This window comes from Cynocephalus volans, chromosome 18, assembly GCF_027409185.1.
Source record: "Cynocephalus volans isolate mCynVol1 chromosome 18, mCynVol1.pri, whole genome shotgun sequence".
NCBI lineage: Eukaryota > Metazoa > Chordata > Mammalia > Dermoptera > Cynocephalidae > Cynocephalus > Cynocephalus volans.
The window spans coordinates 9,742,749-9,769,677 of NC_084477.1; the positions used below are offsets into that span (position 1 = coordinate 9,742,749).

At 52.7% G+C, this 26,929-nt stretch overlaps 1 protein-coding gene across 3 annotated transcripts in view; it reads left to right on the forward strand.

The window, feature by feature from the left end:
* Window positions 1–26,929, forward strand: part of TMEM63A (transmembrane protein 63A) — a 34,002-nt gene that overhangs the window by 4,291 nt on the left and 2,782 nt on the right. For 2 of the 3 annotated variants that reach the window (XM_063082696.1, XM_063082695.1), the window contains 19 exons: window positions 789–988; window positions 3,417–3,496; window positions 6,791–6,857; window positions 7,795–7,832; window positions 9,675–9,817; window positions 10,601–10,652; window positions 10,991–11,099; window positions 11,749–11,819; window positions 13,833–13,913; window positions 14,178–14,301; window positions 14,386–14,519; window positions 15,728–15,865; window positions 17,287–17,440; window positions 19,453–19,559; window positions 19,711–19,797; window positions 20,230–20,292; window positions 22,162–22,324; window positions 23,201–23,306; window positions 24,582–24,749. In XM_063082696.1, coding sequence (XP_062938766.1) covers window positions 803–988; window positions 3,417–3,496; window positions 6,791–6,857; window positions 7,795–7,832; window positions 9,675–9,817; window positions 10,601–10,652; window positions 10,991–11,099; window positions 11,749–11,819; window positions 13,833–13,913; window positions 14,178–14,301; window positions 14,386–14,519; window positions 15,728–15,865; window positions 17,287–17,440; window positions 19,453–19,559; window positions 19,711–19,797; window positions 20,230–20,292; window positions 22,162–22,324; window positions 23,201–23,306; window positions 24,582–24,749 — 2,071 coding nt within the window. In that variant the 5' untranslated portion in view covers window positions 789–802. Of the gene's footprint in view, window positions 1–788; window positions 989–3,416; window positions 3,497–6,790; window positions 6,858–7,794; window positions 7,833–9,674; window positions 9,818–10,600; window positions 10,653–10,990; window positions 11,100–11,748; window positions 11,820–13,832; window positions 13,914–14,177; window positions 14,302–14,385; window positions 14,520–15,727; window positions 15,866–17,286; window positions 17,441–19,452; window positions 19,560–19,710; window positions 19,798–20,229; window positions 20,293–21,470; window positions 21,655–22,161; window positions 22,325–23,200; window positions 23,307–24,581; window positions 24,750–26,929 lie in introns of all 3 variants that reach the window. The other variant, XM_063082697.1, reaches the window with a different exon arrangement.

Here is a 26,929-nt window from a genome sequence, read left to right on the forward strand (position 1 = left end):
CTCCTCTCCAGCCACCCCTGGCCCTGTCCTCAGTCCCCCAGTGAGCTAGCACATGTCATTGGTGGGCAGGAGAGGGGGCGAGGTGTAGAGAAGAGGCAGCTGGCATCTGCCATCCGAGACTGGCTTTGGGACACTTCTGCACCGACCAGCTCCTGAATCTTGGAGCAGGTCATTAAACTCTCTGAGTCTCAGTTTCCAAGTGTATCAAATGGGCCCATGTCTGAGGGAGGTCACAGCTCTGACATTCTGTGAAGGGTGGGCGCGAGGTCATGTCTGTGGCTCCCATGGGGGACCCTCATGCATACTGGGATGTCCCCTTCTTCCTGGTTCGTTTATCCCAGTGTTTTCCCATTCCCTGCATTTGTGTCCTTCCTGCGTCCCCTGCCTGTACTCCAGATCCTCCAGTGGCTCCCCGCAGGAGTCCTTGAGGCTAGAGGAACTTTAGCACCTCTTAAGCCAAGCAGCCGCAGCGCCTTCTGTCCCTGCCTTCCTTCGTGGCTTCTGTCCCTGCCTTCCTTCCCGGTCACCCCCGCCCCCTTCTATGTCCTGAATGAGCCATCCACCCTGACCATCTGACCCTTGGGGACTGTTCCCACAATGGAGCTATTCTCTGTGGCACTGCCAGGCACACAGAGGTCTGGTGTCCCGCTTTCCCCAATTCCTGGCTGCTGGGTCTCTGTGCCCCACCAGCCTCTGGAGGTGACACCCATCTTTGGCTCTGCCAGCGCTGGCTAGGGACACTGCGGGAGAGTTTGAGCCCTGACCATCTGGCTCGTTCTGTTCTCCAGGGGGGACAGGCACGATGACCCACTCCCCTTTCCTGGAGCTGCGGCAGTCCAAGGCGGTGTCCATCCGTGAGCAGCTGGGCTTCGGGGACCGGCCCAATGACTCGTACTGCTACAACTCGGCCCAAAACAGCACCGTGCTTCAGGGGGTCACCTTTGGTGGTATCCCCACCGTCCTGCTCATAGACGTCAGCTGCTTCCTGGTGAGAGCCCTGGTGAATCATGTCCCCTCCTCAGTGATTTGTTTGTCTGTCCCCACCCCTGTCCCCCAGGGCCTGCCTGGAAACTCAGATGAGGAGCCAGGATACACACCTGGGCTTGAATCCCAACTCCGCCACTTACCGGCTCTGTGACCCTGGGTGTGTCCTGTCACCTGTTTGGGCCTCAGGTTTCTGCTCAGGAAAGTGGAGATAATCATTCCCGCCTTGGGGAATTTTGGAGATTAGATAAGGCCGTGCAGGTGAAGGCTCCACTACCGCTACTGTTATTGCAGAGCCATCAGCCAGCATGTCTTTAAGGCCCTTGGGAAGGGTCAGTCTTACGGGGATGAGACATGTGAGTGGAGCAAATGGACTAGGATTGGGTCAGTTGCAGTTCCCAACCTCTGTGTGTCACCTCCTGTTCCCCTCTGCGATCCCCAGGGCTTTTAGAGAACCAGAAGTCAATTCTCAGACCTGACCCTTGGCGGGTGGCCTTTCTTTAGTGTAGACCCCCTTGTTCACAAAGATCCCCCCGATTTGAAATGTCACTGTTCTTTCTTACACTGACTCAGCATTGGCTCGCTGAGATTTTGGGGGGTAAAAGTGCGCCTTCTTTTCATAGGATGGTGGGTCCCTCTCAATGCCATCTCCTAATGTGGCGGAGACCGTCCGAATAAATGGGGTCAGATGGGGGTGGATGGAGCAGACACACTTGGACTTCCCGGGGCCAGGGGTTAGGCTTGGGTGGGGACCCTAAGGGGTAGCTGGGGTAGCACGAGGGCACCAGTCCCTGGTGGAAAGAGGCCCTGGGAGGTAGGAAGGAAGGGTGCCAAACACAAGTTTGCTGGCTTTGAGAGTGTTCCTAGGAAGAGGGGAGGGTGTTCCCTTCTCTTCTGAGTTTTTTGTCCCTAGGATTAAGGTCCCGATTGTTGCATTAGAGTTTTGCTTCCCTATTGGTCCTTGGTGGGCCGAGGTGGGCCGAGGTGGGAACCTGTACACAGCCCACTTTGCTACCACGAAAAAGGGCTTCCTAGGTACCAAATAACTCATTTCTTGGAAGTGAAACCCATTTGTAGTTCAAGTGCATTGTCATGTACACCAGCCTTGGTTGAGGGGGAGGAGTCGGCAGGGGTGTGGTGGCAGGTCTGAGAGTCGGTGGCATTAACAGAGGAGGGGTGGCCCTGGGTCTTCAGGGTGGGGAGGAGTGTGGGGCGGTGGGCTGGGCAGGGGCCCCAGGTGTGCTAGGTGGGTGTGGCTGCAGCAGGACAGGTTGAGAAGAGCGTTCTCCACTGGCGGGTGCTGGTGCGGCTGGATTTGTATTGCAGAAGTTATGGCAGCGGGTGGGGGGTGGCATATAAGAGCCAGAGGGGCCTGGAGAACATGGAAGTGTGGAAATGCCCACACTACGCACGCCAAGATGGCAGCAGGCGCGGCCAGAGGGCAGGCAGCTGCCAAGCAGCCTTCCTGTGTACCCTTCATCATGACTCACTAGCCTTTGAAAATGTGTCACCAGCTTCTGACTCACTTTGAGAAGATCCACGGGAACTCAGTGCCTCTGGGGTTCAGGCCTCTGACTTCCCTTCAGGAAAACAAAACCCGACTTTAAAACCCCAGTTTCTGATCTGAGCAGGCAGGCACAGGCTAGTTAAGGTATCTCTCTACCTCCCCGAATCTTGAGGGACAGGGAGAGAAGCAGGAATGGATCAGAGAACCGGCCATGGTGGACGTGGGGAGTGAAGAGCCAGAAGAGAATTTACAGATTTCGAGAGCTGGCCGGGGTTTAGAGAGACCTTTAGTCCAACCCCTTGTGTCGCCACTGGACACAGGCCCCTGAGCTGTCCCAGCTTGCAGAGGCCAAGCAGCCCCGAGCCCCAGGTCCTGGTGGGGCATCATTCCCAGTCCTCTGTACCCGGGATCCGCAGGCCTTGCGTGCAGGAGAACCACTCTCAAAGCAAAAATCTGGCCATTTCTGGCTCCACCTGGGGAGGCTCTGCTACCTCAGTTCTGTAATTGGAAATGGAATTCCGTGTAAACTGAGGAAGGGACCTGGTTCCTGGGCTGCTGTGAGGCCAGAACTTGCCTTCCTGCTCAGGGGCTGCAGAAGGCAGATCAGAGCTAAGATCAGGGTGGTGGCATCCATGCCGCTTTGAGAGAAAGGTCAGGGCTGCCGTGCTTACCAGGAAGGCCCTGGGCAAGCTTGGGTCAGGGCTGACAGCTGTGGTGACTTGGGAGCTGGTGAAGGGGGTGAGCAGAGCACTGGGCCACTGAGCTGTGTGGCCGGCCTTAGGCAGCTCAGTGCCCTCTCTGGGCCTGGATGATTTCCTTCTAGCTCTGCTGAGTCAGGGCAGGTGGGCTTTGCCCCTGAGACAGTCGTCTGTTCTAGCTGGAAGCCATCCAATATGCTTTTACTTGGTTTCTTTTCTACTTTTAGGTTTTAATCTTGGTGTTTTCCATCATAAGAAGAAGATTCTGGGATTATGGCCGCATCGCCTTGGTGTCAGAAGCAGACAGGTAAAAAAGACACATTACCCAGAATGTGAGCACGTGTGCACATCTGTGTAAAAGTGTGTACATATGCGTATGTATACGTGTGTGTGTGTATATGAGAGTGTATATGGTATATGCATGTATATGTACACATATGCATGTATATGTGTGTATACATATGTGTATATGTATGCATGTGTATGTATACATGTGTGTATGAATGTATGCGTGTGTATATGTATGTGTATGTATGTATATGAGAGTGCATGTATGTATATGTGTGTGTGAGTGTGTGTGTATATATGTGTATATGTATGCGTGTGTATGTATATGTGTGTATATGAGACTGTGTGTATGTATGTATGTGTGTATATGAGTGCGTGTGTATGTATATATGTGTGTATATGAGTGTGTGTATGTATACATGTGTGTATATGAGTGTGTATGTATGTATATGTGTGTATATGTATGTGTATGTATGTATATGTGTGTATATGAGAGTGTGCATGTATATATATATAAGTGTGTATGAGTGTGTGTATATATGTGTATATGTATGTGTGTGTATATGAGAGTGTGTATATGTATATGTGTGTATGTATATATTTGTATATGAGTGTATATGTATATATGTGTGTATATGTGTGCATGTGTATGTATGTGTGTGTATATGAGAGTGTGTGTGTGTATATGTATGTATATGAGTGTGCGTATGTATATGTGTGTATATATGCATGTGTATCTATATGTGTATATGAGTGTGTGTATGTTTATATGTGTGTATGTGACTGTGTGTGTATGTATATATGTGTGTATGTGACTGTGTGTATGTATATATGTGTGTATATGAGAGTGTGTATGTATACATGTGTGTGTATGTTTATATGTGTGTATGTGACTGTGTGTGTATGTATATATGTGTGTATATGAGAGTGTGTATGTATATATGTGTGTATGTGACAGTGTGTGTATGTATATATGTGTGTATATGAGAGTGTGTATGTATATATGTGTGTATGTGACAGTGTGTGTATGTATATATGTGTGTATATGAGAGTGTGTATGTATACATGTGTGTGTATGTTTATATGTGTGTATGTGACTGTGTGTGTATATGTATATATGTGTGTATATAAGAGTGTGTATGTATATATGTGTGTATGTGACAGTGTGTGTATGTATATATGTGTGTGTATGAGAGTGTATGTATACATGTGTGTGTATGTTTATATGTGTGTATGTGACTGTATGTATATATGTGTGTATATGAGAGTGTGTATGTATATATGTGTGTATGTGACAGTGTGTGTATGTATATATGTGAGTATGTGACAGTGTGTGTATGTATATATGTGTGTATATGAGAGTGTGTGTGTATGTTTATATGTGTGTATGTGACTGTGTATGTATATATGTGTGTATATGAGTGTGCATATGTATATATGTGTGTATATATGCATGTGTATCTATATATGTGTGTATATGAGAGTGTGTGTGTGTCACTGGATTGGGCTGGGGGCTTGTAAAGCCCACCGTGTGGCAGGGCCCACACACGATGCTGACATGCAGATCATGTTTGCTGAGTGCCCCTGCCAGGCCTGTAGCAGGAAGCGTGCTCTCTGCTCTTCACACAGACCGTAAGGTCACCTCGTCACCATCGTGGTGCTCATGAGGAAACCGAGGCGCAGCCGCCACTCCCTCTTAGGGCTCTGGCTGCCTTTAGGCTGTGGAGGAAACCTAGTTGTTGTAGATACTCAGGGCTTTTGTCCTCAGCTGAGGAAGACGCTCTTTTCTTTCTCACCTTGCATATTTTTAAGAGTGTCATCTTTGAAATTCATCAGTTGTGGCCGGGGCTGGGCAAGAAGATTGAAGGACACAGGGTGGCCCACAAGCTGCCTGTCCTCCTTGTGGTCGGTGCCAGCCTTGGATGAGTCCGTTACAAAGCACAGGCTCCCTTGGCCAGAACTTGGGTCCCTCCAGTCCCACCCTGGGCCCTGACGACTCCCTGTTCGCGTCACCTGAAGGGCGAAATTGAGTTCTAGATCTGCACAGCCAGACACCCCAGCTCCAGCTGGCTGCTGCACACCCAGGGGCTCGTGTCAGATGTGGCAGCAGGAAGTGAGCCCCACACTGCCGCCCAGTGCCACCCAGTCAGACCCTCCACCCTTGCAGCCTGTGGTGACATGTGGCCTGGGCAGGAGGAGGAGGTGTACCTGGACATGCACCCCGCTTCCCCACAGTCTCCACGCTGGCATTTGTGAAAGCCCAAGGTGATGCCCTTGGACTGTTCAGGGAGAATCTTTTGGGACATCTGATACCTTTACGGCACATTCAGCCCGAAGCAGGGCCACGTACGACAATAGAGAGGGGCACTTGGGGAGCAGGAGGCCTTGCCACTTCCCTGGCTGTGTGATCTTGATCAAGTCCCCAAATGTCCTGGGGTCTGTCTCCTCCTGCCCTCTCTTCCCCACGGGGTTACTGCGAAAGTCAAATGAGACAGTGTCTCTGTAAAGGCTTTGAAGGTTAAGTTTCATCACGTTTTATGCCATTAGAAGCAGGATGTGTAGGAGAGCAGAAGTTTGGGGGGTTTTGGCAGCTGGCCAGTGCGGCCATCCGAACCCTTGACCTTGGTGTTACAGCACCGCACTGTAACCAGCTAGCTCAGGAGCCCCAGAACAGAGAAAAGCAAAAATTCACATCCTGAAAATGCCTCAGGTCCACAGTGCACAGGTTTTTTTATTTTTTTATTTTTTTGTACAGGGTGTTTTTATGGGCTACTCAGGAGGAAGTATCTGATTAAAATGTCACAATCTAAAATGCCATAGTTCATTATTCTAAAATGCACATTATGACATTTTCTCGTCTCTGCAATTGGGGCGCGTCTCGTTATCAATGGTGGTCACGGTTTAATTGGAAGCATTTTTTCTTAGTGGTTCATAAAATAATCATGCACCTTCCAAACAGCGCTGTCTTAGATTTGATGAGGTGCGATGTTTAGTCCAGGTTTATTTGATGTATTAGGAGATTTGTTGCAAACAGTCAATGCTTTGAAGTTACTCGAGTCATACCAGTCGCGGTGCTGGGTTCGAGGGTGTGGCACACAGGGGTGGTCTACGAGGCCCTCGCCCGTGTTATTCAGCCCGTGGAACATGGGGTTTCACACCGTCCCTGGGAACAGTCATTGTCCTTGTCTCTATTTTGTCCCAGCCATTGAAGGCTGGTAGCTTTGGTCCTGAAGCTCTAAGAGGCAGCCAAATACTGGACATCATTTTTGACTTTTTTCGAATTATCTGTTGTTTTTTCCTTTTGTGTCTCTAGTGAGTCCAGATTCCAGAGACTGTCATCGACTTCCTCCTCAGGGCAACAAGACTTTGAAAACGAGCTGGTTGGTATCTAAGGGACAGTTGTGGTTGTGGCCGGAGGGTGGGACCGGCAGGGGTGATGGGGGGCGGGCAGGCGGGCATTTGTACCCCCAGTTGGGCGGCTAACTTAGGACTGTGGTTCTTGAGTGGCAAGTGCTGGGGAAAGCTCTTTTCTGCATCAGCAGAGGCACCTCAACTTGGGGAATATCACAGGGGAGATGGCACTTGGGTCACCTGGGATCAGGAGACTTGAGGAACTTGCTGGCAGAAAGGGCTACAGAATCCCCTTGGCTTCCCCGACACCTGTCTCGCTTACACTTATGGCTTTGTATGACAGTTAATTATTGACTTGCCAGCTAGATTATGAGCCAGATGTGGGCAGGGACCCCGCCTTATCCAGGCCTGTCCCCAGCACCTGATAATCTGGGAGGTCCTAGTCATGGCTGAGTGAATGCTGAACAAATATTTGGCTTTCCCAGCCAGGGAACAGCCCAGCTTTAGGGAGTGTTAAGTTTAAGAGATGTGAAAGTCAATAAAACCTACAGACACCCTGTTCCCTCTCTAAATCCCACTCCTGGGGACTGTCCGGTTGACAGGCTGGTTTCCTTTCCTCTGTCCCTCCTCTCAGTCACTCTGGAATCAGACACAAGCTTGCAGCACTTTCTCTGGAGCTTTCCTGAGCTTTCATCCATGAGCTCTTGATCCAAATTTCATGATTTGATCCTGGAGCTTATGCAATTCTACAAATTTTCAAAACCTGAGACGTTTTAGCAAGAATTCCAGGCATGGGGTGCATGTTGCAAAGGATTGGGAGCAAGGCAGGGCTTGCTGAATATGGGACGAAAACACTGTTTCTATACAACAGGAGGTTCTATGGTTATTTAATGTCCAAGACAGTGATTACATCTGCCTCCCAAGACCCAGATGTTGGGAGCTAATTCCTGTTCTCTCTGTTTCCAGGGATGCTGCCCCTGGCTGACTGCAATCTTCCGTCTGCAGTGAGTGCACCAGGGGTCTTTGGTGGGGCTGGTTGGTTTGGGTGTTTGGCTAGTCAGGAGCAAAGAGCCAAGATGTTTGATCCTGAGATGGGGCCTCTTAGATACTTTTCAGTTCAGGTTCAAAGCAGTCTGTGGGGCTGAGAGTAAAGGGGGCCCGGGCAGCCCCTGGGGTTGGGGGCACAGGTGGGGGTGGGGCTTGGGAAGGGAAGAAGGCCTCTAGGATGGCAGCCCTGATGCGAAAGCGTACACGGTGCCTGCTGGAGCTCAGAGCTTCCCAAGCTGCAGTCAGATTCCAGGGGTCGTTGAAGGTGGCAATGAACTTTATTAAGTTCAAAATATTCCATGGAAATCATACATTCGTCTTACATTGTGCTGCACAAGATAGAGCTATTTTTTTGCTTTAGGCAGGAATTACTCTACTTACAATTTAACACTGATTAGATGTGGATGGAGAAATAAAACACATTAAGCTCATTTGGCTAAAAGTTTTCTTGTTTCCAAAACTTGGGGCCCATGGAGAGAAATCTAAAAGAGGCTCTTGGTGATATAAGAATTGGTTAGTTACCTCTCAAATGGTGGAAGGAGCCAGGGTTTGGGGACCAGATGTGTCTTGGCTCTGCCACCTGCCGCCATATTCCATTGAAACTAAGAAGGCATCGTTGTGAGGTGCACATTATTTTACACAGCGATGAGAACAAGAGAACCTGCTATAACTGTAGGGTGCACCCCATGTCAGATATATTGAAATATGAAAAGAACATTTTAGAATTGGTGAAATAGGGTGGATGTAAGACATTGAGTAAATCCCTCTCTCTAGGCCTCAGTTTCCCCAGCTGTCAAAGGAGATTGACGATAACACATGCTCAGCCTAATTCAAATGAACTACTATGTGTGAGAGTGTATTGGAAACGGCTGCGTTTGGCGGGAGTTGTTCCCAGGGGAACTGGCAGGAGGCAGAGTCTTGTGGAAGAAGCTGGTGAACTCTGGTCTGGAGCAGGAGGAGGGGCAGTTTATTTAGACGTGAAAACAGTGTAGTTAATTGCAAAGCTTTGACCTCTGGATAAATAGTAAACAGGAGTCATGGGCTGGCCAGTGAGGGGATCCGAACCCTTGACCTTGGTGTTACCGGGCTGTGCTCTCATGCAGCGGAGACCTTGCCCTTTTTGCTCTGTAGCACGGACATGTGGCTGAACCTGGAATTTTCTGGGTCCCCAGTTGACCCAGAGCCTCTACATGCAGCACTCAGAGGGTGGAAAAGGGCGGAGCAGGTCACCTCCCCATCTCCGGGGCTGTGGCAGGGACACAGGGAGGAGGTGGAGGCAGGGGGATGGACTGAGACTTTGAGCATTTAAAACACTGGCTGCACCTCCTCCCAGCGTGGCCAAGGGTGGGGTGGGGGGACCTAAGAAATGGGGGGGGCCTGGACCACGGCCACCTTCATGCAGAATGCATCTCCTGGCAGGCTTCTCGTCACAGAAGCAGGCAAGGGCTGGGGGACCATTGTGTTTACGTGGCTCGCCCGCGTGTGTAAAGTGGCACAGATGTACCTTGTGACGTAAAGTAGTGGTGGCAGCTCCTTTGCCCAGAGCACGGTGTGGGGGCTCTGTGGAGGCGGGCTCTGGAACTGACATCATAGCTGTGCTGTCACGGGCTGGGTGGTCCTGAGAGTTATGTAGTTTGTGCCTTTATTTCCCTGTATGTGAAGAAAAAAAAAAAAGGTGGGGGGATAATAACAGGGCACCTGATGGGGTTGTCATGGATTAAATGAGATAACCCGTGCCAGGCTCTGAGGGCCCCGCCTGTGGCCACTGCTCGTTAAGATTCCGTGTGTGTCTTGGCCAGCGATGACCAGATCCTGGAGTGGTGTGGGGAGGACGCTATCCACTACCTGTCCTTCCAGAGGCACGTCATCTTCCTGCTGGTGGTGGTCAGCTTCTTGTCTCTGTGCATCATCCTACCCGTCAACCTCTCGGGAGACTTGCTGGGTAAGGACCTTTCTCAACCTTGGGTTTGCTGGGATGGGGCAGAGCGACAGGTCTAGGGAAGGGGCCTCCTCGTGGTTGACCAGAACTCCAGGAGTCATGCTCCGATTCAGAAGTAAGAAGGTCTCAGGGGGACTTTCTGAACTTTTCCGTCTGATTAAATATCCAGAGAAGAGTCCACCCTGGGCCAAGAGTTGGGGCCCCTAATGTCAATTTCTGGTTCTGTCTAAATAGGAGGGGGAAAAATCCCCAAGATTTATAGAATCAGAGCTTTCAGGGAGTGTTTTATATTTTCTCGCCTTCACCCAGATCAGGAGGCCACTTTAGGTAGACCTGAAAGATGTCTGTGATACTTAGTCACAATCAGAGTTACGTCTTCCCAGCTGCCAAAATGCCATCACAGACCCCCTTAGGAAGCCCCGTGATTCCCAGCCTTGGTTTTGGTAATAGCTTGGGATATTCCTAGTTTTCTTCTCAAAGCATCTCAAAAAAAAAAAAAAAATCTCAAAGCAAGATGAATTCAAATTTCAACTTTGCTTGCATGTAGGTTGAGAGGTTGTCGGGAGCACGTTGAATCAAGCCGAGGCCTTGGTTGGCGTAGCTCTGAAAAAACTGGACAGTGTCGTTGTCTTGCCACTGGCCCAGGCATCTGGCTGCTCTTCCTCCCAGAGCTCCATAACCCGAGCATGATCATGTCCCCTCCTGTGTCCCCACTGTGACCCTGGTTATGCCCCCTCCTGCATCCCCACCATAGCCCTGGCACTAAGTCTCTGTTCTTCTCTGCAGACAAAGACCCTTACAGTTTTGGGAGGACAACAATAGCAAACCTGCAGACCGAGTGAGTATGGGGCAGGTGGTGGGTGGGTGCCGATGGGTGACACCGAGGAGAAAGCAGATTCCGGAGCTGGGGAGGCCAGACATGTCTGAAGCAGGCGGGCTAATGTCCGAAAGCCCCCGCGGCTAGTGTCCTGTGGAGCCATGGGCTGAATGCACCACAGGCAGCTGCCATCTTACAGGGGGTTTATGAAACACGGGGGGCCCCGTGGACCTGAGTTCCTTCGTCAGGACAGGGACAGGGACCTCTCCAAAGCATGCACGGTGGGCCGAGGGCATTGGCCACAGCCCTGAGCCCCTGCCCGGGAGCCCAGCCCTGATGGCAGCTGGTGTCCCCCTCAGCAATGGCCTCCTCTGGCTGCACACCATCTTTGCTGTCATCTATCTCCTCCTCACCGTGGGCTTCATGCGGCACCACACCCAGTCCATCAAGTACAAAGAGGAGAGTCTGGTGAGTGAGGCTGGGGACGGGACCCTGCTGGAAGGGCCTCCCGGGATTTTGCTGCAGGACCACGACAGCAGTGAGCTCAAGGAGTGGCCTCTAGAGTCTGGCTCACATATTCGTGCTCACACTTGGCATTATTATTTCTAAAAAATTTCCGGGTGGATTGTTTTAAGATTTGGACATTTTTTTTCCCTATTCTGCCAACTTGCCCTCAAGTTGTGGGATTTGGCTTTGTAGTTACCGATGCTAAGTCATGTGTAGGGGGTTTCGGTTGAGAGTGGCCCTTTCTCTCTTGGTGGCCCACAGCTTGACGGGGGAGGGGAGCTCCTGTGACTTGGTTCTAGGCCCGGGTCCCCCTCTGGTGTGCCGCATGGTCCCACTGGAGTCCCTTCCCCGCTCTGGGTTCCTTCTCAGTCTGCTGCCATGCAAAGGAGACCCGTAGAGTTGCTTAGGAAATGGATTCTCTGTACAACCTGGAAGAGGATGCTGTGTAGACAGCAGGCTTCGGGCTCTCCCAGGCCACAGAAGGAGAAAGTGTGGCCTTCTGATTTCCCATGGTTTCCTCTCGGGAGGCCTGAGTGGGGTAGAAAACCTGGGCTCGCCCGCAAACCGGTTTGCCATGGTGACTTTTCTCCCTGGTGTGTGCCTCCGACAGGAGAGACGGACCCTGTTCATTACAGGACTCCCCAGAGGTGCCAAGAATGAGACCTTGGAGAGCCATTTCCGGTAAGCAGGCCCTGCAGGACATAAAGGGAGCTGAGTCCCCTCCAAGGGGACCAGCACAGTCCCACGGGGCAGGTGCCTTAGGGGAGCGCCTTACAGCTTCCACTTGAGTACCCAGGTGAGGTCCAAGAAGGATGGAATGGCTCCCGTGTGACAGCCCTGCTGGTGCCATGCAAGAGCCCGAGCAGAGTGGCCTGTCCTCTGCAAGCAGCCACAGCTGTCCATGTGGCCACGGTGTCTGGGTATGGGCCAGGGTGGTGGTGCAGATAAACATCTTGGGAGTATGTGAGAAAAGAACATGGTTCCCCCGGGGTTGTCAACATCAACTTTGCAGAATAAGACGGGTGAGCTAAGCTTTCGCTCTGATGCATGGAGCTAGAGTCTCCGAGGTGGAGGGACTCGGCCGTTGGCACTTGCTGGTTCCTCCAGCCACTCGGAGGCATCTGAGTGATTGCTCTGGTCTGCGCGTGTGTCTGAGAACCTCCTTCCCAGCAGCCCCTACTGAGCATCGGCAGCAGCAATCCCTGCAGGAGGAGTCGTTTGCATGTGCAAGCCGTGAGCAGAGAAAGGCCAGGGGCCTTGCAGGGGCATCTGCAGGGCAGGTGGGGGCGAGCAGGCCAGGGAGGCCCCCAGGACTTGTGCTTCGGGACTTGAAGGCCGGGCTCAGGACCAGAGGCTTTATTCTCTGTTCATGCCTTGTCAATTCAGCCTCACTGATCTGTCACAAGCACCAGGAGTTGGCTACAGTTTGACTTTGCAATATTTATGAAGAAAGCACGTGCTACATACATTACTAATATAAACAGAATCGTAAAATGTGTGTTTAAAATTTACCAACTGACCTCTTCTTCAGAAACTACAAGTCTTTTAGAAATACTTGTTTATATGAGTGTACAAGCACTCCGCAGTGGAGTCATTTTTCTCTGTTCCTTGAAAAGTTGCCTGTTGGGCAACATTTGGAAACAGCAGTTCCACTTGAGGTCTAGCCTCGTTCCCATCCAAACATGGTGTGTCTCATCCTTTGCCCCACCTTAGGACACCTTCTTAGTAAACACTGCTGCCGTCTGGGGCTCGACGTGTGGATGTGTGAATTTGTCTTGTAGCAGCGAGGTTTACACTGGGCATCTCTTCCCCTAAGTTCTTACTGGGACCTGAAATTGTCCACTGATTAATTGGTGACTGATGTGTCTCCAGGCTTTCTCTCTCACTGAAATGTGAGTTTATCCAGTCTCTGTTCCCAGCACCTGGAACAGTAGCCTGGCACATAGTAGGTGGGAATTTACATGGTCCTGGAATCCCCAGGAGTCGGATGCACAATTTTGTGTATATGTTGAGGGGGCATCTCATGGTGGCTGCAGATACTGACCTTGGAGCCGGCTGCCTGGGTTCAACTTCTGGCTCAGACGCTTGCTAGCTGTGTGACCTTGGGCATGAAACACTTGACCTCTGTGGGCCTCGGTTTACTCAGCTGTAAAATGGGGACAGAAACCTCACAGATTATGATGAGGATTAAATAAGTTAATATATGGAACCGTACCTGGCCGGCAGTGAGTATGTAAGCATGTTGCTGAACGTTAACATATGAGTAGACATTTTTCTGGGCTGAGGGTCTTTTGTGTTCATTGGACGCTCTAAAAAGTCTGTGACCTTTAAAAAACGTTATGAACCAAATAGGATTTCAGTGACAGTCCAAGGTAGATACTGACCTGAAGCAAACAATAAATGGACGGTTAGAGGGGACAACAGAGAGGTTCGTTTTTCCCATGAGGGGTGCCAGCTGATTGGAAGTCAGGTGGGTGTAAACTTGTCAGTTCCAGGTAGTTACCTTCGTGCTACTAAAAAAAGGCCTCTTTGTATTGAATTTCAAAATTTCCCCCTCTTGGGGGGTAAAAGACAAAGTGAAAAGCTCTGCTGGCACAAAGGACAGCAGCATCATTGCTCTGTGGTCCTTTCCTTGGAGACGTGGCTTGTCCCCTGCCTGGGGTTTTTCTTGCCAATGACCATCTTTTGCTGCAGGGATGCGTATCCCACGTGCAAGGTGGCAGATGTCCGGCTGTGCTGCGACGTGGCCAAGCTGATCTACCTGTGCGAGGAGAGGTGAGAGGGGGCGGTGGGTGGGTGGGCCTCGGATCAGCTGGCCTGGAGCTCTCTGAGCCCTTCTTCCACGAGGTGCCACCTCTTTCCTGGGTGGCCCAGGGATTCCCCTGCTGGGAAGGGAGGCGGGTGGCCCTGCCCCCTTCTTGTTCAGAACTGCTGGGCTCCTCCTCCCCTTCTGGTGACGGATGCTTGAACCGTGGGTGTGGCATCCATGCCACAGGACGTGCGTGAAGTTTGCACCCCCGCCCTGCTCCCCCGCTGCAGAAAGAAGACTGAGCGGAGCCTGACCTATTACACAAACCTGCAGGTGAAGACAGGCCAGCCGACCCTCATCAACCCCAAGCCCTGCGGCCAGTTCTGCTGCTGCGAAGTGCCAGGCTGTGAGCGGGTGAGCCCCATACCCGGCCGGGACCGGGGTGCCCTTGCACCTGTGCGGGGCCGCGTCATCCCCAGGGGATGTGTCTCCCGGCAGGAAAATGCCATTTCTTACTACACGCGCATGAAGGACAGGCTGCTGGAGAGGATCGCAGAGGAGGGACGCCGGGTCCAGTACCAGCCCTTGGGAATGGCCTTTGTCACCTTCCAGGAGAAGTCCATGGCCACCTTGTGAGTGTGGGCACACCCCAGGCCCTCTCTTGGCCGAATCCCTGTCCCCTTCCAGGTAACTTGTTGTCCCTGTTGGTAGAGATGGTGTGGACATCACTCTGGTGAGCCCAGCCATGTTTGTGTGACAGCTGGTGGGGGCTGGGCGTGGGGTGATTCTGGCTGATCCCCTCTTGGGCTCATGTGGCCTGGCCCCACAGCCGGGCTCTCCGCAGCTGGCCCAGCGATCCGTCCTGTTGGCTGTGTGTGCCACCATTCTGCCAGGCGGGATGGGTACACACCCCCTCCTTTAGGTATCAGCAGCTCTGGAACCACTGGTCCTTCTTCTGCCCCTGGGCTCCCCATCTTCCCACACATGCAGAGCTGTGGGGAAGACCCCCGGGTACTCTGGGGCGCTCACTGCTACAGGGAGCCTGGATCTGGGGAGTGGGTTCTCATATGCCCCTTGGCATGAAGCTCTGAGCTCACAAAGTCTCTTATGCCCGGCTCGCAGTGTCATCTGGCCTTGGGAGCAGCAGGGGGTAGGGTCGGGGAGGGATGCAGCAAGGAGGTGGCCAAGCCAATGCCCCTTCCCCTGCCATCTGCCTCGGGCACTGTGACCCTGGGAACCGCCCTGGCTGTTCCCCACAGGACTTCCTGCCTCACTTCAGACCCTGAAGCGGAGGAGGCCAGGGGCAAGGGGAAAGGTGTTCCGAGACAGGAGTGGAGGGGCCGGGGTTCCTTGTGGGAGGCTAGAGGGGGACAGTCTGTGACCCATGGGGATGATGCAGGTGGAGGTGGGAGTCCTGGGAGGAAATTTGAGAACAGGCCATGTGCAACGTCGTCTCATGCTGCTCTTGGGCCTGGGGTGACAGAGGTGAGCCCTGGGCAGCGGCAGGTCGGGGTCTAGCATGGGCAGGGTGGAGGGTGGCCCCGCAGAGGAGCATGAGCTGGGGTAGTGCCAACCGTGGGGTCAGATGGACGGGAGCACAAAACCTACCTTGGGGACAGTGATCTCTTGCTTGCAGGGCTGTCGTGTTTGATTTCAGCAAAATCCTCCACCTAGTGCACTGAGCATGTATTTCTTTCCTAGCATTAATTATAATAAAATAATAACAATATGGCAGAGATCCTGTGTCACAAGGCTCCCGCTCTCCCTCGGTCCCTGTCCTCCGTGTGTGTGTGTCACCCCAGCTGGGCTGGGCCCTGACTGCTTCTGCTTCTCCCGGCAGCATCCTGAAAGACTTCAACGCCTGCAAGTGTCAGGGCCTTCGGTGCAAAGGTGAGCCCCAGCCTTCCTCCCACAGCAAAGAGCTCTGCACCTCCAAGTGGACGGTCACCTTCGCCACCTACCCTGAGGACATCTGCTGGTGAGCTCCCAGGCCTGGGAAGGGGCAGGAGAGAGGCCTGGGCTCCTGGGGGGCGCTGCCCAGTCACCCGGGGCACAGGTGTGAGCTGGCACTCAGTGGAGATCTACACACATCTCCTGCAACTCGGGGCCCGGGTCATGTGTGTGATGCAGCCTGACAGGGGTGTTCACACCCAGTGCTTACGTCCAGTGGTTCTCTCTGGCATTCGAGCAGGAATATAATGCCAGCTACGTATGTAATTGTATGGTTTTTTTGTTTGTTTGTTGGCGGCTGGCCAGTATGGGGTTCCAAACCCTTGACCTTGGTGTTACAACCCTGCACTCTAACCAACCGAGCTACCCAGCCAGCCATATGTATGTAATTGTAAGTCTCCTAGTAGACGTGTTAATAAAGTAAAAAGAGGGCTGGCCAGTTAGCTCAGCTGGTCAGAGCGTGGTGCTGATAACAGCAAGCTCCAGTGTTCGATACCTGTGCCGGTCAGCCACCAAAGTTTTTTTTTAAAAAGTGAAAAAACAGTTGAAATTAATTTTAATAATTTATCTCTCCCAGTATATCCAGAATTTTATCACTTCAACATGTAATCAGTGTTTTAAAAATGTGAGATGCTGCCCATTCTCTTTTCATACTTAGTCTTTGAAATCTGGTGCATGTTTTACGCTTCTAGCCCTCTTAATGCAGACCAGCCAAACTTCAAGTGTTTCAGATTTCAAGTGCTCGGTAGCCAGGGGTGGCTTGGTGGCTTCCCCATTGGGCAGTGCAGCCTGAGGTTAAGCGCCAGCCTGGGGGACACACTGGGGAGCTGAGCTGTGTTCATGGGGATTCAGCACCATGCCAAGGGTGGGGGCACCCCCAGCAGAAGCCCCCCCCCGCCTCAGTTCCATGCACGGGATCAGCTTTGGGTACCGGTCCCCACTGGGTTCCAGTTCAGCCTCAACTGTCCTGCTGTTGGGTTCACAGGGCTTCCGAAACTTGGGATGGGTTTGTGGGTCTGTTCTTGGTGGGCGTGAGGGACCAGGGTAGGTTCCAGCTGAGGCTTTTGCTCCTCTGTCCCCACTTCTTTCCTCCCTGCACCCCAGCCTGGGGCCCCACTGGGAAGAATGTGTCATTCATCACAAAGCCTTGCAGACATGTCTAACAAATGCCATGCTGGAGCCTTGTTTCGTTGCTTGGGTGCTCGTGACATCTCTCTGGGTAAATTCTGACTCTAGCCGGGAAACCACACCCACGGTGAATAACCCGATTTCCCTCTGAGCTCACAGGGAGCTTCCTGTGGCTGAGGGTCAGTGCGGAGAACTTGAGGTCCAGATGCGCCCTCTGCCAGGGCCCCCGGGCTCTCGGCCTGCCTAAATCTTGAGCTTCTGACCCACCTGAGCCGTGGGCACTGGGCGATAAGCCTCCGGGCCTCTGTCCCCCCTCTGCAGGAAGAACCTGTCTATCCAGGGCCTCCGCTGGTGGCTCCAGTGGCTAGGCATCAACTTCAGTCTCTCCGTGGTGCTGTTTTTCCTGACCACACCCTCCATCATCCTGTCCACCATGGACAAGTTCAACGTCACCAAGCCTATCCATGCGCTGAACGTGAGTGACCGTTCTGCAAGGCTCATCCCAGGAGGGCTGGCGAGAAGAGGGTGCGGTGGGTGGGGGAGGAATGGGGGCTGAGAGATGTGGGGGGGCAGTGAAGAAGGAGGCCCTGCCACTCGGCTCATGCCTGTGCTTTGCAGCCCGGAGCAGGCACGGCCATATTTATTACACCGTTTTTAGGGTAATGCAAACAAAACATTTTTTTAACGAAACCAGTCTAAATGCTCCTCGGAAGGAGGAGGCATTTGAGTTGAATGAAGTATATTCGGTCTGATAGAATGTTAAGCATTCATTAAAAATTGTAGAGACTTGGGCCAGGCCCATGGCTCACTCGGGAGAGTGAGGCGCCAGGAGCGCCGAGGCCGCGGGTTCGGATCCTATATAGGGATGGCCGGTGCGCTCACTGGCTGAGTGTGGTGCGGGCGACACCAAGCCAAGGGTTACGATCCCCTTACCGGTCACACACACAAAAAATTGTATAGACTTTGTGGCAGACTTGGGGAATTTATGAAAAAAGCAGAATGTAAAATCATCCCTAAGCAATGGTCAGAGTGATGGGCCACTGAGGTGTGTATATGGTGGACACAATGGGGAGGGGACAGGAAAGAATGAAAAGAGATTTATTGATCGGGGTGGCAGGATCGCAAATGATTTTCTTTTTAAACATTTTAGTTTCTGATAATCTTGTTATAAAGTCATTTATTCTATATAGGTAAGGAATGATTTTCAAAGATCTTAGATGAATCAATGAGAGAACAGCTAAACGCTCCCTAAATTGGCATCTGCTTAAAAAGGTATTGGTTTCTTGTAGTTCACTTTGCTGAAATGTCACCCTAAATCTTTCCCCATTTTTTTTTTCATTTCCACTTGGCATCCGGTTAATCATCCTCCGGGAGAGCAGCTGGGCTGGACGACCTGGGGTCCTGGTCCTTGCTTTGCTGCTCCCTAGCTGATGGATTCAGAGCCTCAGATTTTCATGCTAGCACTGGAGTTAAATCACCTGCCATCGTGTACTCATGAGCTTGTGGTGGTGGTGATCGAATGGGCTAATGTGCGGCTGATGCTTTTATCTGATTTGGTGTATAATAAAAAATACCCAAGTACACATTAAGCAATTTTGTTTAGACTTAGAGCAGGTAAACGTTTGTTCCTTTGCCAATCTTTTAATGTAGGGACAAGGCCTGTTCTTTTGAGAATGGATCTGTGGAGGAGAGTTGCCCTTTGCCTGTTTTATGTAAACCACAACATTTTTTCACTGTTTGTGAGTCCTTGTTTTTGTTTCTTTAAAGCAAAACTTTAAAGATACTTGCAAAGCCATTTTGTACATAGAAACCCCTAGATTTCATATCCCTTGGCCTTTTACAATTAATTTATTCTCATATTCAACATTTTTTTAGAAATTGGGCTTCATCAGCTCTTTCCAAAGGATCCAACTTAGTTTTCAAAGAAAATTTCTCAATTTTTTTTGGCCGCTGGCTGGTGCTGGGATCTGAACCCCACCACCTCAGCGTTACAAGGCTGTGCTCTAACCAACTGAGCTAATCAGCCGGCCTTGTCTTCATGTTCATTGAATCAATGAAAGTAGTGAGCTAATCAGGTCACACGATTATAATAACAAGTACAACCGGCATAAGCAGGATTGGGAGCAAACATGACAGGGTCCTGGTGAGTGACAGCTGGCCCAGTGGGGGTCGAGTGGGCAGGCCGGCTGGTGACGAGCCATGGCTCTAGATGTTCGGTCTTCCTTTGTCATCAGTGACTGGTTTTCTGTAGGGAACAGAGACGGCTGTCTAATCTGGCCAGTTAGATAAGTGGAGTTCAGTCGTATGTGGAATCGCTTCCTTCGCTGTAAAGAGCTGTGCAAGGTGCTGCGATTGTTTATTTACGCAGCACTGATGGACCACCTGCCCTGGACCCCGAGCAGCATTGGTTCTGGGGCTCAAGGATGGCCGGACCCACCCTGGGAGCCCATGACCCCTCCGACTCTGTGCCCGGACCTTGTCTTCTAGGACCCGATCGTCAGCCAATTCTTCCCCACCCTGCTGCTGTGGTCCTTCTCGGCCCTGCTTCCATCCGTTGTCTACTACTCCACGCTGCTGGAGTCTCACTGGACCAAGTGAGTGCCGGAGCCTCTCGGAGCTCCTCTGAGAAGGATGTCTCTGACACCAGCCTCCCCCATCCCAGGCAGTGGGTGCACAGCGGGGGCCTTCCTGGGGGCACCTGCAGCATTTGGGGGACTGCAAGTGCTCACCGCTGACTTCCTGCAGGTCAGGAGAAAACCGGAGCATGGTGACCAAGGTCTACACATTCTTGATCTTCATGGTGCTCATCCTGCCCTCTCTTGGCCTCACCAGGTACACACCACCGCCTCCTGCTGTAAATTCAGAATCAGGGTCACATCTGGAGAGCATTGTCCCCAGGATGTGGTTTGGGAGCAGATGCTGATCCCTAACAGTAGTTAAGCTTGTCGCAACCGTTTGGAGTGCTGTCGCGCTCATCCATGGATTCATCAGGAAATAGGATCTTGCTTCCTTAAAAAAACCACAGAACTTGAAAGCAAAACCAAGGACCTTCCACTCAGGGAGGGTCCAGTCACGTCTTTGTTTATCTCAAGGAAGGAAGTTTCTGTAAAGCAGGCCCTGAGCAGTCGCACCGTAGCCAGGGGCATCTAGAGAACCAACGGAGACCTGAGATTCGGCCTGTTTTTAGCGTGAACAAGATGAAAATGTGGAGCGATCACGTGGAGCATTGCAAATAAACCCTCACAGGATTCATTTGTTTTCCAGTCTGGACTTTTTCTTCCGGTGGCTCTTTGACAAAACTTTCTCGGAGGCCTCTATCAGGTTGGAGTAAGTATCAGCCACGTGGAGCTCTGGAGCCCCAGGCCTGGGCTGAAGTCCCACGGGGCAGGAGCTGGGGCTGCAGCGGGAGGGTGTGGGGTGGTGTCTGTGCTTCAGAACAGGCATCTTCCTCTCCGAGACTGCAGGGCCTGGGCCTTCACACCCCCCAGCCCCACTGATTCCTGGCACCCACTGCGGGAGCGCACCCATTTTGTGCTATGTTTGCAGAAATGTGATTCATCTTCTAGGCCAAAACTCAATGAGTGGAGTCTCCATTTTCTGCAACTTCCTCACTGAGCCCAGAGCTGCTCAGGGAGAAGGGACTGCTGGGCTCAGTGGTGCCAGGGAGAGGGAAAGGAGAAGAATTAAACGTGGTGACCAGAATGACCGTGTGGTCTGGGGATTATCAGTTTTGCCGGGAGACTGGAGTTAAACTTACTGCCGATGTGTGTTCTTGCTAGTATTTGATGCTTATTCCACACCCACTATTATAGTAATAGCTATTATTTAAGAAGACACTATGCTAATGCTTTATATATCTTTTTCATATTTAATCTTTGCAGCAAGCTGTGAGCCAGATAGTATTATCATCTCCATTTTACACATGGGGAGACTGAGGCTCAGAGATTACCCAGCTGGTTAAGAGCCAGAGCTGAGATTCAACCCCAGCCCACATTGCACTATACTTCAGTCTTAAGAAAGCCCAAAGCCTCAGGATTGACTTTTCCAAAGGAATGTTTATAGGGCAGGCGAGCTGGGCTCACCTGTAAGGAGGGGGTGAAGGATTTGAAGTGAGTTCTTGCTGGGTAAGCTGACTCGGGAGCTGGAAGCCACAGACAGACACAGACACCCAACCAGCTGTTGTCTAGGTTGACAGTGACTTCCAGGTTACCAAATCCAGTGGCCGGCTCTCAGTCCTCATCTCATGTTACCTGTCAGCAGCATCTGACACCGTGAATCGAGCCGTGCTCCTTGAACACTGTCTTTACTCGGCTCGGGGACTCCATCTCCCGGCTCTGCTATCCCATGGCGCCTCCTTCCCGGCCCCCTGAGGGCTCAGCCCTCGGTGACCTCAGCCTGCGCACCCAGACGCGTGCATCCAGCTGCTTGTCTCAGCTCCACGTGGAGTCTGCCGGGCATCTCAGACTTTCCCTGCCCCAAACCAAACTCCTGACTTTCCTCCCCAGATCTGCTACTCCCACAGCTGTCCCCATTCCAGTGTTTTTGCAGTTGCTGTCTCCTTGTCACCTTTCTTTCTCTCCTATGCCACACCCGGTCTATCAGCAAAGCCCAACAGCTCTATCTCTGAGATTGATCTGGAATCTAATCCTGTCTCACCATGAAACCCTCATCTGCACACTGGTGACAGAGGTAGCCATCCGCGTGGTCCCCCAGCCCCCTAGTCCCCCCAGCTGTCCTGCTGCAGCCAGCCCTCGCACCTCCAGCCTCACAGGCTACTCTGCCCGCCCGCCGCTCCCCAGCCCCCCGCCCCTGCTGGGCCCTGGGGACACCAGGCCCGCACCCACTCAGAGCCCCTGTCCCTTGTCCCCTTTGCCTCAACTGTCCTCTCCCCGCGTGTCTGGACTCGCTCTTCCCCCTCCTTCACATCTCTGCACAAACATCACTCATCACCAAGCTTCTCTGACCCCACGCATGACACAGACACCCCCCACCCTGCTTGCTTCCCCCTGGAGCGCTCGTCACCTCTGGCCTGTGTCCCCAGCTAGAACATAAATGCCAGGAGAGCAGGGTCGGGCCTGGCTTCGTTCTCGGAGCTGGCAGGTAGGTGTGCCCCACAGGGGTGCACTGGATGCGGAGGATCGTCAAGCTGTGGCGGTGGCAGGCTCCCGGCTCTGCTCACGGAGCGCCATCCCCCAGGTGCGTCTTCCTGCCCGACCAGGGCGCGTTCTTCGTGAACTACGTCATCGCCTCGGCCTTCATCGGCAATGGCATGGAGCTGCTGCGCCTGCCAGGCCTCATCCTCTACACCTTCCGCATGATCATGGCCAAGACGGCCGCCGACCGCAGGAACGTCAAGCAGGTGCCACCAGGGCGGGGGGCAGGGGGGGCACCCACTGGGCGCAGGACAGTGTCTCTGACACCCTCCCCAGTGCTCCCCCCGCCTGCGGGCCTCTTGGCTCGCTTAGATCAGCATCCCCACTAGTGCCAGGCACTGTCCCAAGTGCATCTCAAACCTGGGCCCAGGGCCACTTCTGCAGAGCCACCTCTGAATGTGGCAGGTCTTCCCCCAGCCTCCACTGTAACTCCCAGGCTGCAGGAGAGAGCTTGGAATTTCTGCATTTTAACCAGTCGCACACATATGTGCACACAACTAAAATCCACACTGTCCTTTTCCGTGGGTGCTCATTTGCATAAATTCTTAGTACCATACATGTCAAAGGCATTTGGGGCTTGTGGCATTTGCTCCAAGATTCCCCAGATTAGGGGTGTGGGGTTCTCTTTGCTTCTCCTCTGTCGGGTGGGTACTGTGAGAGGAAGGTGGGAGAAGCATTGCATTCTATTATTTCGCCCCCCGATGAGTCAGGTACTGCTAATATCCCCATTTTACAGATGCACAAACTAAGCTGGCCCAGGAGCCACAGCTGGAAGAGGCAGATCCCACACCAAAGCCTGTGGGGGGTGCTCCTCAGTCTGTCCTCACAGCATCTCTGCCCTCCAGGGGCTGCCAGACGGACACTAGAACAGGGGACACTAGGAAGACATAAATCACTGTGCCTTTGGGAGGTCTGGGTGTGCGCCAAGTGAAGCTGGAGAGGTGGGGGAGGGACAGCAAAGACCTCCGGAGGCCGCCTGGCCCTGGTCTCCACCCCGCTCTCCCCTCACCACTTGGGGTGCACAAGTGTGGGTGTTTGGGGTGGAGCAAGCCCAGGAGCTCCTCACCAACTCTTCCTTGCAGAACCAGGCCTTCGAATACGAATTTGGAGCCATGTACGCATGGATGCTGTGCGTCTTCACCGTCATCATGGCTTACAGCATCACCTGCCCCATCATTGCGCCATTCGGTGAGTGGCCTTGGGGTACGTGGATTCCATCAAGCCTCCCAGGGACGGCCACCACCCGGGCATTAGGGAGCCCCAGAAACAGCAGACCTCTTGCAGCCACAGAACCACAGCTGCCAGGCAGCACACGTGACACCACATTCCGTTCACTTCCAAATGAATCCCTTCCACTGGCCACCCCAGCTGTGCCCTCTCTGATCAGAATGGCTTTTTTTTTTTCCTGGTGGTTGGCTGGTAAGGATATCCAAACCCTTGACCTTGGTGTTACAAGGGGACACTCTAACCAACTGAGCTAACTGGCCAGCCCCCAGCTATGACCTCTCTTAGTTCTTTTCCTGGTTGGAGGTCCTCTGCCCGCTGACGATGTCACCCTTGGCTGACTCTTTAGCCACACGTGAGACGGTGCGTAATAACGATCAACACTCCTCCACGGGTGCACTCGCTCTGGCCAGACGCCACGGCCCTCCTGGTGGCCTAGCACGTTCCGTCCTCACCCAGTCCCCCCATTCTCACAGATGAAGAATGTCACACGTTGTTAGCAAGGAGGACAGCCAGGATTTGAACTTAGGACTGTCTGACTTTAAAGGCCAAGGTCTTGGCCACTAAAAGAAAACATCAGGAAGTGGCAGACAAATGGCAGACTCTGGAAGGAAACAGAACACCTAAGAGACTGTCAGCAGTGGTAGCTGAGGTTTAGGGATGGAAGGAAGGTTTAGTCCTCCCTGTACCCTCTCTTGAACGATTTTTAAAATCTACAGCATTACTCTTTCAAAATAAAAAAATAAATTAAAAAAAACAACCTGGCATAATAGAAAAGGCAGCACCCACCTTCTGTGCCACCACTGGGGTGAGACCCCCGAGCATCTGCTGACCGTGATGAGGGCAGGAGGTCCGCCTGGGTGGGAGAGGGACGGCGTGGGGAGAGTCGAGGGCCGGGGACCCAGCATGGGGGGCGCGGGGAGAACGGGGCCGGGCGTCTGAGTGTGAAACGGCCTCCTGCCCAAGACAATCCTTGAATGTCAGTGTTCCACGGGGACACCGTCCCAGACACCACGACCCCGTTGGGGTCAGAAAGAAGTGAGGAAGGCGTTGGGGGATGGAGAGGAGACAGAGAGAACACCAGCAGCCAGGACGTGCATTTTGCCTCATCTGGGGTTCGTGCAGTACAGCCGCAGCCCCAGGCCCAGCTCCCCGCACACATGGCCACTCCTGAGCGGAAGCGGGCAGAGGCGCCCTGCGGCCCAGCGGGGTCAGCAGCTCATGGCCCCACGTCCGCAGGCCTCATCTACATCCTGCTCAAGCACATGGTGGACCGGCACAACCTCTACTTCGCCTACCTCCCGGCCAAGCTGGAGAAGAGGATCCACTTCGCCGCCGTGAACCAGGCCTTGGCCGCTCCTATCCTGTGCCTCTTCTGGCTCTACTTCTTCTCTTTCCTGCGCCTGGGTAAGGGGCCCTTCGGCCCTGGGGGCCAGCCCCCGGCCTCACAGCCCCCTGTCCACACCAGCCGCTCAGATCCTGCACTGCTGTCATAGCATCGACTTGGTGTCCAATCAGAACCGGGGCCCCAAGGTGAGGCTGGTTGGGTGTCCAATCAGAACGTGGTACCCCAGGGTGAGGGCTGGTTGAGTGTCCAATCAGAATATGGTGCTCTAGGGTAACGGTTGGTTGAGTGGCCAATCAGAATACGGTACCCCAAGGTGAAGGCTGGTTGAGTGTCCAATCAGAATATGGTGCCCTAGGATGAAGGCTGGTTGAGTGTCCAATCAGAATATGGTGCCCTAGGATGAAGGTTGGTTGAGTGTCTAATCAGAATATGATGCCCTAGGGCCGAGCCCGTGGCGCACTCGGGAGAGTGCGGCATTGGGAGCGCAGCGACGTTCCCACCACGGGTTCGGATCCTATATAGAACTGGCCCGTGCACTCACTGGCTGAGTGCCGGTCACGAAAAAAGACAAAAAAAAAAAAAAAGAATATGATGCCCTAGGATGAAGGTTGGTTGAGTGTCCAATCAGAATATGGTGCCCTAGAGAATATGGTGCCCTAGGATGAAGGCTCGTTGAGTGTCTAATTGGAATATGGTGCCCTAGGATGAAGGCTGGTTGAGTGTCTAATCGGAATATGGTGCCCTAGGATGAAGGCTCGTTGAGTGTCCAATCGGAATATGGTGCCCTAGGATGAAGGCTGGTTGAGTGTCCAATCGGAATATGGTGCCCTAGGATGAAGGCTGGTTGAGTGTCCAATCGGAATATGGTGCCCTAGGATGAAGGCTGGTTGAGTGTCCAATCGGAATATGGTGCCCTAGGATGAAGGCTCGTTGAGTGTCCAATCGGAATATGGTGCCCTAGGATGAAGGCTCGTTGAGTGTCCAATCGGAATATGGTGCCCTAGGATGAAGGCTCGTTGAGTGTCCAATCAGAATATGGTGCCCTAGGATGAAGGCTGGTTGAGTGTCCAATCAGAATATGGTGCCCTAGGATGAAGGCTGGTTGAGTGTCCAATCAGAATATGGTGCCCTAGGATGAAGGCTGGTTGAGTGTCCAATCAGAATATGGTGCCCTAGGATGAAGGCTGGTTGAGTGTCCAATCAGAATATGGTGCCCTAGGATGAAGGCTCGTTGAGTGTCCAATCAGAATATGGTGCCCTAGGATGAAGGCTGGTTGAGTGTCCAATCAGAATATGGTGCCCTAGGATGAAGGCTGGTTGAGTGTCCAATCAGAATATGGTGCCCTAGGATGAAGGCTGGTTGAGTGTCCAATCAGAATATGGTGCCCTAGGATGAAGGCTGGTTGAGTGTCCAATCAGAATATGGTGCCCTAGGATGAAGGCTGGTTGAGTGTCCAATCAGAATATGGTGCCCTAGGATGAAGGCTGGTTGAGTGTCCAATCAGAATATGGTGCCCTAGGATGAAGGCTGGTTGAGTGTCCAATCAGAATATGGTGCCCTAGGATGAAGGCTGGTTGAGTGTCCAATCAGAATATGGTGCCCTAGGATGAAGGCTGGTTGAGTGTCCAATCAGAATATGGTGCCCTAGGATGAAGGCTGGTTGAGTGTCTAATCAGAATGTGGTACTTGAGGGTGAAGGCTGGTTGAGTGTCCAATCAGAATGTGGTGCCCTAGGGTGAGGGCTGGTTGGGTGCCAGTTGACCACCAGCTGGTGAGCTAACCTGCGCTCAGGTGTAACCCTCGTGAGGGCCTGGTTGACCTCCCCAGACTTCCCTAGAGAGAAGACTGTCTCTATCAGCTCTGGGGGGACTGACCCAGAGGAGAGGAGGAAGCTAATTCAGATTGCTCTTTGGGGGTGGTGGATGGGCCCAGGTCCCCACACTCCATAGTGTGGAGGAAGTGGGAGGTGCAGGAGGGGAAACTGACACCCTTGGGAAAAAGCAAAAGGCAGAAGGCACGTGTGACTCTGCCCCAGTCAGGCTGGGGGAGCCTCCATCCTACCTAGTCTGGGGCACCAGAGACTGGAGGGAACTGACCCAGCAAGGATTCTGGCAGATTGCCATTGACTTGGTGGCCCAGTGCCTGAAATCTGACCAGGGATACTGCTAGCCATTCAGTGGGTCACTCTCTATGCTGCTGGCTGTGAAGTCACCATCCCAGCTGCTGGGTGGGAGAAGT